At 34.1% G+C, this 12,506-nt stretch overlaps 1 protein-coding gene across 2 annotated transcripts in view; it reads left to right on the top strand.

Moving 5' to 3' along the window:
- The window catches only part of LGR5 (leucine rich repeat containing G protein-coupled receptor 5), a 78,300-nt gene that overhangs the window by 13,482 nt on the left and 52,312 nt on the right, over window positions 1-12,506 (top strand). For both annotated transcript variants that reach the window (XM_034403560.3, XM_034403561.3), the window contains exon 2: window positions 9,064-9,135. In XM_034403560.3, the coding sequence (XP_034259451.2) occupies window positions 9,064-9,135 (72 nt within the window). The remainder of the gene's footprint in view (window positions 1-9,063; window positions 9,136-12,506) is intronic.

Here is a 12,506-nt window from a genome sequence, read left to right as displayed (position 1 = left end):
ATTAAAAAAACAAAAACATATGACAACCATAATAAGGTTGTGCTATCGTAAGTGTAAAACAAACCAACTTTCTACTAATCTATGTATCACTTTTCTGATTAAACTATATTGTCCCAAATATGTTTTTTCAAAAAGCCAGTGGATTTTTGAAGATGTTTCCCTTCTCATCCAAGAAGCTTCTTTAGTCCTGAACTGAAGAAGCTTCTGGGATGGGAAGTGAAATGTCTTCAAGGAAAAACAAAAACTAGTTGCCTTTTGAAAAAGCACCTTTGGGACAACCATGACCTAGATGACTGAGAATCTCATGGACATTAAACTACGTTGTTTTCAGTCATAATACATGGAACAAAGATTGGACCACATTGAATCCAATAAAAGTCGGTTTATTTCATTGTCTGAAAACTACTGTGCTTCCCAAATATCCAAGGAGGCAATAATAATAATAATATGGAAATAAAGTAATAGATTACACCTTTCACTATATACTATAAAATACAGGGAATATTAAGTGAAGTCCCAATCCGATTTTATCTGCAATGGTAAAATCCAACTTCCAATTAAGTAAAAATACTTCATCTTAAACTACGCATAATATAAGCTATAATATTTGCTTAACTGGATTTCTTTGCCAGAAGCATTCCCAGACTTCTTTATTCTCTGCTCTTGGCAAATTGATTGATTGATCGATTGATTTATCATATTTCTTAACCACCCATCTCACTCAGAGGGGCTCTAATTAAATTTGCCGCCTCCTTAAGCTGGAGAAGTTTATATTTATAGAAATCTAACACCTCTGCTGTGGTTTCATTGTCGAAAATAGAAGGATGGACAGATGAATAGAAGATAGATGGATGTATTGGATTAAATGGAAACAAAGCTTTTATAAAACAAAGTACATTTAAATGTCACTCTTCCCTTTTAAGATAGAGACAGAAACTATAAGAAAAATAAAAGTTAAATGAGAAATAAACATTTTGTGGCATTCAGTCTTGAACATACACACATTCTTATTTTTAAAAATGTGCCACTTTGAATTTTTTCTCATAGCTCTGAACTGGAAACATACAAAAAGCTTAAGTCTAAAATAGGTGTCATAGAATTTATAACCACAAGGAAAAATAATTCCAAAGATCCAGTCCCAATGTCCCATCCACATATATAATTTCCATAGCCATATAATGTAAGTCCCTATTCCTGTAGTTCTTGCTGTACTTCCCAATCATATCATGGGGACAAGTGGATACAATTGTCTATCCGTAAATTTTAAATCTTGAGAGTTCTGATTTTTATTATACATGAAGATCTAAAACATCTTACACTGTTTTTTCTTGGCTTGTGATCTCATTTTAGTCAGCCAATTTAGTGACTATAAAAGATTTTTCCAAAAGTGAAAAAGACATGCAAACCTTTTTCACCACCAGACAGCCACATGTTAAAATGTATTTTTCAGTTTATGCCTTTCCACTAAAGCAAACTCCTTAGCTAAAGACCACCCAGTAATACTTTAAAAAATTATATGACATTGTTGTTGGAAAGGTATTTTACTCCCAAAAGCATGAGCTATTAATGAACAACAATAATTATTTATTTTTATGCTACCAATAGTTTTTAGGTATAATGGATATATTGTACTATAAAAAGCATCATTAGTTGTGCAGCCTTATTGCAGATTACACTTTAGTATCTTAGTTCTTGTTTTTATTACATCTGAATTACTATAACAATAACAAAATTTGTTTTGTTTTATTAAGTTTTATTTATAAATATAATACATTATCAATATCACCATCATCACTATTGTGTTATTGCATTGTATATGTATCACAGATTAAAAATACTAATACTGAGTTAATCCTCATTCATTAATAACCTGTAAGGGAATTTGCAAACTTAATGTATAACAGAAAAACAGAAGAGTAATGACTCACTCAGAGTAGCTGATGAACTTGATAAGCAAATCTGCAGTCTGTGTTTCCCCCATGGAACATTACAGAATTAGGTGCTTGACTCTGGGGCCTCTGCAGGATCATATCTAAATCCACCATTCGCATAACATTTCCATGGTCTAACTATCTTTTCACTCATCATTTCAAATGCTCTTGATGAATAAGAGAAGTGGTGGCATTGGGGAAGAAAATACCACAAATGCAACAATTACATAATCACTGAGCTATGATTTACATAAAGTAAGTTAGCCTCGTCACACTGATGTTCAGATCTTTCAAAGACTGAAAATGATTTGAGCTTCATATCAGCTTACTTATTAGTTTAATTTTGCATTCTGCCCAAGTGCTGTCTATAGTTTCATTTCTTATATTATTAACTATCAGTATTTCTTTAATATTTGTGTTTACTAGCTATAGTCATAGGCTTTTTGTTTAATGTTTTATACCAAAGCAATATAAATATAATCAAATTATGCATTAAGTTTTGTTTTCTGAAACTTCACTGTGAATTCAGTACAAATGTTTCTGATATAAATAAAATTAAACTGTATTGTTTGTTTATAGTCCAGACAACTTAGCAGACTGTCTTGGAAATTCATTTAACTCATTAGATTTAAATCAACAACCAAGGTTTCTCTGGCTAGCAGGATTAATGTATTGGCATGATTGGGACAGCCAAGAGTAAACATTTTTTTTCCAATGCTGAAGGTTTTTTCCCTTCTTTTTCTTAATAAAGTTAATGGTGGATTAAAGAAAATAACTTCATGCTGATATCTTTGAATATGGAATATACAATAATTATATTAAACTTGAAATATTAAAATAGAAGCATCACTCTACATAATTTCTTTTAATATTTTATTGGAAACAAAACTATAATTGCCTATCCATTGTTCTGAATGCATTATTTTAAATGCCATGTATTTTAAGAATTTAAATATGAATATATTTAATTATATTGCTTAACGCATTGTAAGCCGCCCTAAGTCTCCGGAGAAGGGTGGCATATAAATTTAAAAAAAAATGAAGAAAGTAAATATAAATAAGAAAGTTAGAGGTACATGCAAAATAATTTTGAACAGCATGTTTTAACAAGGCAAATAAGTTAATGTTATAAAAGATATTAATTTTCACCAGTAAAGTAAATTGTTATTACATTTTAACCCATTCAGATAGCTTTCAGAATCTATTTATCAGGTGATCCCAAATAAATTATTTTAAGAGATGGAAAAAAATTCAGTTTATTTGACAAGATTGCAATAAAAACTTGTGATCAGAGGGCATGTCAGTTATGCGTCCTTTTATTGGATTTATTTTTCTTATGAAAATTGCAGTGACTACTGTGTTGACTGAAGGCTAGAAGAGTTGTACTCTCTGAATCGTAATTAACACCTTCAGTCTCAATGGAAAACAAACTATGTATCTATTGGTCCAATAAATGGACCAATAGATACATGTTATGCCTGGCATCTTATTAGCTTTTGGATGCAATTTAAACTGCTACAAATTTATTTAAATTGGAACCAGAAAATTAAGTAATTGTTAAGTAATATGATTGTTAAGCGAGGCATCATATGACCACACTTGATTTTACGACCTTTTTTGCCAGTCATTAAGTGAATCACTATGATCATTAAGAGGGACATCACGTGACCACAACTTACAAGCTTCCTTGCTGGTTCCCCATTGACTTTGCTTGTTAGTCATTAAGAGAGGACTACCTGTAGTTTTAGCCTATGTAGCCCTTTACAGCCTAGTGCTGGGTTACCTGCAGGACTAAATCTCCTCAAGAGAGCTGGCCCAATAACTTTGATCATGCTGGAAAAAGCACCTAGTTGTCTCTCATTTTGGGGAGGTTGGTGGGGAGGGCAAAGCTTAATAGCATTGTTTGTCATTTTGAGCAATGTCCTCTGAAATAGCCTCTTGTTGGGGATCCACCTGGCTCCAACAATTATCTGCATTCCAGAAAAAATTGGTTTTTTTTATTTGATTGTTATGCTTATTATTTTGAGTTTCGCAGCATTTTCAATAATTGCAATGAGAAAAAATCTGATTAGTAAATAGCAAAGGTAAGCTGGGACATGGATGAGATCTTCCTAGGGCAGTGATGGCTAACCTTTTTGCCATCACGTGCCAAACACGTGGGGAGCATGGGGGAGTTGCGTGCGCGTGGGCCCACACCCATAATTCAATGACATCCTGCACCCCTGTGCATGTGCACGCGACCCCCTGCGCTACCCCCGCTTTTGGCACATGATGGCAAAAAGGTTAACAGTGGGCCTAATAGGCCCATTATTTGCCCTCCCAAGACTCCAGAGGAGGGTGGAGGGTGAAAACAGCCTCCCCCCCCAGAGGCCCTCCGGAAGCCGGAAACGGCCCATTTCCTGACTTCCAGTGGGCCTGGAAGGCCCAAAAATCAGCTGGCTGGTGCGCACATGCGTGCTGGAGCTGAGCTAGGGCAACGCTCATGTGCCCAGAGATATTGCTCTGCGTGCCACCTGTGGCACCCGTGCCATAGGTTCGCCATTACAGTCCTAGGGAGTTTTGAAGAGAGGGACTGGCTAGAATCTCTATGCTTCCAGTAGAGCACATTAACACCACATTCGGTCCTTTGGTAAGTTACTCTCTTCTTTATTTATCCTGGAACTCACTATCTTAATCTGTTCAATAGCCAAGAAAATATTGCTACTACCTTCATTCTTAGCCATCAACTGTAAATTGTTTTGTAAATCTTAAACATTAATCTAGATTTTTCACTTTTTCTTTCTACTTTTATATTGAATTATTTAAAATCATTTTTTTATTTCCAGGCATAAAGTGATTTTATGGTAATATCTTAAATTGTTAGTGTTTGACTTTCCAATTTAATTCTGCCTGTCTTTTCTTCCATTTCTGCTTTTCATATAATATATTTGCTATGTAAAGTAGCAACAATATATACATTCTTGTTTCATACCTTTTTCTACTAGATCTAGTTAATAAAGTAAAACTTTTTTTTAATATTGTCCTATTCTCTATTCTGTATCTGAGGTTTAAGTCACTGACTACATGTTCCTTTGCCTTTTTGGAAAACTTCATTTATTTCTCTTTATGGATAATCAGTGTATAACGTTTTTCAGAAGTTAACATCCTGAAATTGTTTGGGCAATGTTCTTTTATACTTTCACAAAAGCTGTCCTTAAAACTGGAATTGTTGCATTTTTTTAGTTCATAGAATAATGAGCATTTGAATGGAAAATGAGGCTAAATCTAACCCTTCTTTGAATTTCTTTTCTTCTTTCTTTGAACTTCTATGTTTCTGGTTTACTAAAAATTTTTTCCTAGTTTTCAGCTGTACAGCAACAGTGCCTTGGCACTATGACTTTTTTTATGCCTGGTTATAAACTAGACTTTGAATCTATCAGTTTATAGCTGAAAACTGCTTAGATTATGTATAATTACAGGTAGTCCTCTACTTACAACAGTTCATTTAGTGACAGTTCAAAGTTACAATGGCACTAAAAAAGTGACTTAGGACAGTTTTTCATACCTATGATCATTGCAGCATCCCCATGATCATTTGATCAAAATTCAGATGCTAGGTAACTGATGATTGCAATGTCCCAGTGATCACTTTTTGTGACTTCTTGACAAGCAAAGTCAATGGGTAAGCCAGATTCACTTAACAATCATGTTACTAACTTAAATAACTGCAGTGATTCACTTAACAACTATGACGAGAAAGATTGTAAAATGAGGCAAATTTCACATAACTACAGTCTTACTTAGCAACATAAATTTTGGGCTCAATTGTGGTCGTAAAATGAGGATTACTTATAAGTAACCTTTGTGGAAAAGGGAAAGAGGTATAAAAATAGTTTTTGGAAGGGTTGAGTAGTGACATGAAGGGTTCTTAAATTGCCTGCAGAAACAATGCCAGCACATACACTTGTGACAGACCCTACAACCTGTGGGACTACAACTAAACAATCATATAGTCTTTATTTGAAAAATTAGAAACACTGAATGTAAAATTAGTTTGCATATTTTTCTCAAAACTAAATTGTGTGACCATTCATGATTTATGCCCCACAGGCTATTGACCAAATACAATGTAAGTCTGACACCTGAATTTTCCTTTGTTTTCTAGATAATTTATTGCTCACTATATTAAGTCCTTTGATTTCTTTCTATTCCTGGTCATATTAGGCATAACAGTCCAGGAGGTGCCATAGTCAATGCATTAGTTTGGTTAGTTAATACATAGCCAATGTATTTAGTACCTGAACAAAGGCAGTTTGTGCTTTTGAAGCCACCTTGGCTTTGAGCTATGAATCTCATATTTTGGGAAACATGCAGCATTTTTTAGAATAGGCTGCCTACTTCTGAAAACTACACATCACAAGGACTTCCATTTTGTCTAGATTTATTCTATGTTTATTGCCCTCATTCAACAGTGTATTTTATGTACTGATCCAGCAGCCACAGATTGTATTTAATTCTGATGACAATGAGCAATAGAACTCCTATTGTCAGTAGGTAACAATGTTATCCCAATGTTGCATCCAATTAATGTTGCTAGTGCTTTCTTCTAATGATGAAATATAGGGAGGACACAATACTGCTATATGAAATTCCAGAATGTAATTTTCAATCTAATAGGTTATCATGACTAATAAAATTCAAACCTGCCAAGCCTTGAAGCCCAAATACAAAATCTTTAGAATTTCATCACCAAAAATAAAGTGTCCTAATATTTTCCTAATTGATTCAGCGTTACCTTTGGAACAATTACCTCATTTTATATAGTAGTTAACCAATAATGTCCTTTTCAAGGATACTCCATTATATTCAACTTTCTCTTAGGTGTCTATTTTATTTTTCTGTAACATGAAAGTTCTTGTTAAGCAGTACATTTTAGATTATTTCCTTCCCAGCCCAAAAATACTATAATAAACTCTGGAGTTTTTTAAAAAGTATATATTATATTTAAAATATCTGATATATTTATTCTAAGCTTGCATACAGAATTAGAAAACACTCATTCAATAAACAACATGGTAATAATGTATGTAAATGTTAAAATAATTTTTCAAGTGTGAAATTAAAATGGTATCTTTCGACATTTTGACACAGGGCTGTAAACCAAAATATCTTTTGTGTGTATGTTGTTAGCAGCAGAGGTTACCATCCTCATATCAACAAGAGCTCTAAAAATTACCATAATCTTGAAATAAGCTTAGAAAATAATCAGTAATCATATAGTTCTTTCAGTATCATATGATCATGACATCCTAAACCAGTCTGTAGCCCAGCTGTTGCATTTTGTATGAAAGGAAAATCCAGATGCTTTTATGGACAGCACACTACAGTCTAGACAAGATTTAATTAAGGCATAGAACATTGTTTACTGATTGGAATATTTCACTACCAACACTGGATGAACCATAACTACTGCCATATCATGACTGTAATTATATTGCATTGCATTGTAATTTATTATTGTTAATTCTTATTGTTTTTAGTATGTTTTAATTTCTGTAAACCATCTGAAGTGCCTCTAAATTGGTACAGGGATAAGCCACATAAGAAACAAGCAGATAATTGTTATGTAAATAATTAATCCAGCTGCCAAATTCTACCTGGATTTCTTTTCTTCATCAGTGGCATCAAAAAAGAAAGAAAGGAAAGAAAGAAAGGAAAAGAAGGGGGAAAAAAGCTTAGTACATCCATTGTTTTCATCAGCTCACAATATAACTATTATTCCCATAAAGCATCGCTCCAGAGATGCTCTGATTATTAAGATGATGCAATGATGGTTATAAAAGGATTAAAAAAGGAATAAAATAAAAAAAAAAAATAGGGGCTGCAGTAACAAACCTTGCTGAAGATATTGCTTATTTGTACCAATAAATTTAACATTTACTTTATCAAGGAGAGAACATGTGAGATAAAATGGTGGATCGATTGAGCCTTTGTTGGGCTAGGACCCTCAATCAATGCTTATGGTATCATTGAGGGTACAGGGTAAATTTTGCAACATTGTGTGCCCATCGTGTCTATGGAGATTCTCAATCATCCAGGTCATGATTGTCCCAAAGGGCTTTTTTAAAAAGCCAACTGGACTTTCTTGTTTCTATGAAAATGTTTTGCTTTTCATCCAAGAAGCTTCTTCAGTTGCGTGGCAATGGATTTTTGCCCTAAATGGGCAAAATCTACTTAATCATTATGTTATATTGTTTCTTAAAATACAGTAGGAAAACCAGTAATTTCTTAATAAACCAATTAAACAAGATATTACATACAAGTAAAGCTGAGAGACCTAGAAAAAGTTATTGGTTTTCTATGACATCCCACCAGGAAGTGTGATATATAAAGATGAAGGTTTATTCTCTGAGCTTGTGGGTTGTTTCCAAATGTTTTGTTACCAGGCTAGGTAACATCTTCAGTGGAGTTTAGGGTTTATGGTTTACAGAAATCCTCTGTAGTTTGAAGAATGAACTTTCACCCTCATCCTACACCTGAGCTACAGATATTCACCACTATGGCAAGTGTGGTATATCTCAAAGAACTATTTTTACAGATTGGAATAGTAAGGTAAAGCAAAATATGTAGTTATAGTACAGTGAAAGTGAAATTCACTTTATCTTAAAAATGTAGATATAATAAATACTTTAATATGATGAAAAAATCAGTCTTCCATGTTAATCACTTAAGATAGGGGGCTGCGATGGCTCACCTGGTTAGAATGCTAAGTCAGAAGACCATTGAGAGGCTGACAGCTCAGCAGTTCAAAACCAGAGAGAAGAGCCCGTCAATTTGTCCCAGCTCCTGCCAATTTAGCAGTTCAAAAGCATGCAAATGCAAATAGATAAAAAGGTACCACTTTGGTGGGCATATACCAGAGACATGAAAGGAGCTCCTTGGACATCCCCAGGACAATGGTGATGTTTAAGCTACTTGCTTGCATGATATTCCAGAGAAATAATTGAGTTTGTCTAGGTTAAACAACTTAATACTATCAGCTCTGGGACAAGAAATATTTGTATTTGTTGCTATTTAGATATTCCTTAAGATGTATTATTTATCAGCTAAACATTGCAGTTATATTTCAGTCTTTTTTATTTTTCCTTTACAGTGACCTCAGTATGAATAATATCTCTAAACTGCCCTTGAACTCTCTGCATAAACTCCGCTTCCTCGAAGAGCTGTATGTACCACTGTATCCTTGACTGGCATAGCTAAAAATAAAATATATTTCTGGGATTTTCTCTTCTACTTACTTTGAATATCAGTTAACATGACATGAAAAGGCTGTGAGTTTTGACACATACGGGAACATTTAGTTAAAATGCACTTACGTACCACTCGTATCCATGCTGGGTAAAATGCTGCAAATTTTAAAGTGAAGACAGAGCTCCACAAATTAATTTTGTTAACGGTTGTTTTAAAAAACCTAATTGCTATTTGGATATACTTAAGCAGCAGGATATTAAAAGTTTGAATGCTGGCTCATGTTTATTAAAATGGCAAGTAAGGTTATAATCAAAACCAAAACCCACTGACTGTCAAGGACACTTGCATTCATAATTGAGACTACTAAGTCAGCTTGTAATCACTTTTAATTACTGTTTCCTTACTCTTTAGCTTTTAGCATCCCTCAAGGCTAACTATGCATCATAGCACCCTGTGTAGCTTAGATTTCTCATTCAGTAATTTGCTCACTTAAATGGAAAAAAATGCTCCATAACCAAGTTAATCAAATACAGCATCACAAGTGGAATGTTGGAAAACACTCAACAAACATAAAATTAGGAATTTGAAAATGAGATATCACAAGTATTCTGGATAAATTCAGTAGACAGCGCCAAATTTTCTCATCTCTCTTACAAAATTTATTCTACCCTTGGATATTCACTAATTACTTCTTTAAGATGCTGTATGCCCTACATAGAAGGGTCTTCATAGTCCATATAGATGCTGTCCCTCTTAGGTGACAGCTGGTCAGTATGCCAAACTTCCATATTTTTTTTTTTAATTTGATTTATATGCCGCCCTTCTCCGAAGACTCAGGGCGGCTTACAATGTGCTCAGCAATATGAAGATCCAGTGTGTATTGTTCAAACACAGAGGTTGAGTTTGTTTCATACATCCTTTCAAGGTGATCAGTAATATACCAGATCTGAAATCTGATAAACTCCACTCATAGTCAGAAGATTGAGGTATTCTTATTAAATGATCAATATTCAGATGTTTTAAAGACAGTAGCAAATTTTATTTATAGCCTTAGTTTATAGAAATTGTTTGGTGTCTTTGATGAATTGTTTATTTTACAAGGTTTCTTCCCTAAATATGTGTGTGTGTGTTTGTTGCTAGATATGTATGCATTAAGGGGGGTTCTGAATTTTAAATTTTGTGACTTGAGTCTTGGGCTGTAAATAAACAAATATAAATATATAAATAACCTGAGCTCAGATTTCTTCATAATATTATTTATCTATAGTCTGTGATCCCTAATTACTGATGAGTCACAAACAAACCCATCTCTAATTTAAAAATATAATCTTGTTTACAAGAAACAAATGTATCATATTCTCATTTCCTCTTTAAAATGCCAGGATTAATTTTTATTCATTTAAGATTAGAGTGCTATTGGAATTACCTTTCCTCATTTTAGGTGCTTTGTTTTGTATCTTCCTCCAAATGGAGACTTGAGCAGCTGGATAGGCATCCAATCCTACCCTGTTTCCCCCAAAATATGACATCCCCTGATAATAAACCCAATCGGGCTTTTGAGCGCATGGCAATAAGGCCAAGTGCTTATTTCAGGGTTCAAAAAAATATAAGACAGGGTCTTATTTTCAGGGAACCAACGGGTATTATAATAAATACCACTTTTATTGTTAAAACACATCAACACCTTCACTGTCTTCTATGAACACTTAGGAACATTCCTGTGTGAAATCTGGCCATTTGCTGCAACCTTAGGGAGCTGAACACAGTATATTCTATTATTCCGCCAGTCACTCTCCTACAACTGCGTATGAACACCATGTACTGTAGAACTTGCAGGTATGATTGTTTCTGCAATTCTGAAGAAGAAAGCCAGCAATGTTACTGGAGCTAGTCATGGCAATGTTGAGAGAAACGTATCTGATTTCTTTTCTAAGGCTGAAAAATCACCATCTCAAACAAAAGCAGAATGGGCAAATCTCCAAGCAGCTTTTTGTGTACTGCTATTATTCAATAACTAAAACAGGTGCTATTAGTAGAATAATGCAAAGATAAATTCACTTGAGGAGAGATTTGTTCTTTCTTTCCTCCCCTGTTCCAAAAGAATTATTTGGCAGCTGGTTTCAGATAACAACCATTGTGCAGAGTAAGTGACAAATGTTCCTTAAAATGTAGTTGATATAACTAAGTTTCATGCCATTAAAAAAAAAAAAAAGTGGGATGAAGTACTTGTGTGCTTTTTAACATTTCTTTGACCATCACCGAGAAAAAACCTCATAACATTATACAACATTTGGTAGGAAAGTACTAGGTTCGGTAAAATAGACAATTACAATTTCTGAGTAAAGAAAAATGCTGGTTTATAAAAACTGAAAATTTTAAAAATAAATATTACTCTTTTTATTTAATTGTGATTTCATATACTGCCACTTTTAAAATGGAAGAAATGTATCACTATGGAAGAAAGGCTGGTTCCAAGTGGCCTGCTATGTTCACTATATTGCATTTAACGGTATCTTAGTCTGTAATGATAACATACAGTATAAGGTTGTAATTGCAAGAGCTGTCCCATATCTGTAACCATGATATTCTACTGCTTGGTGGGAGTGTGGGAGAAGGAAAAAAGGCCCTAAACCATGCAGACAGTTTCCAGGAATTCAACATGAAAATATATCAGGGATCCAGGCTGTTTGGAAGTTTTACAAATCTATCTTTGTAAGTCCTGTTTGGTGCACAGCAACCCAGAATAAAAGAGCAAAGCTGAAAATGAGAAGCGTTCTATCTGTTTCTCCCTTCTTTCTGACAATGATTAATGGGGATGAAAAGCTCCAGGCTGTTGTAGTGTTTTCAGTGACTGCTTTAAAATGAATAGCCTGCTTGATCTTAATAGTCTGGACAGGTAAGAATTCCCACCAACAGAAGAATGGATTACCACAAACTCCAGCAGTGCAAAAGAAAAAGAAAAGAAAAGGCTTTCTTTTGATACAGTGGAGAGATAGTGGGGTGGAAAAGGACCTCGGCTTTTAAAATTAGTTAATGTCATTTGATCAAACAGGTGCCAGTTCAGTTCTGAGCTTGGGAGAAGTTACCATGAATTAAAAGTAATTATTCTCATTTCAACATGATTCAATTAATATGCAGCAAATTTATAAAAAGATAATATGGATAAGTCATCAGTCTGGAAACTAGACTGCTATGAATCCCACTTTAGCTTATGAATCTTATAGCTTATGAATCTTCATAGTTTATGAATCGCACTTTAGGCATGAAAGCCAGCTGGGCCAGTCACCCTCTCACAGGTTTGTTGTTGTGGGAAAAATAGTAGGAGAAATGAATATTAAACATATT

Source organism: Pantherophis guttatus, chromosome 7 (genome assembly GCF_059756535.1).
Source record: "Pantherophis guttatus breed Tessera chromosome 7, ASM5975653v1, whole genome shotgun sequence".
Lineage (NCBI taxonomy): Eukaryota > Metazoa > Chordata > Lepidosauria > Squamata > Colubridae > Pantherophis > Pantherophis guttatus.
Note: the sequence above shows the minus strand (reverse complement) of the source record. Positions and strands in the feature narration are given on the sequence as shown.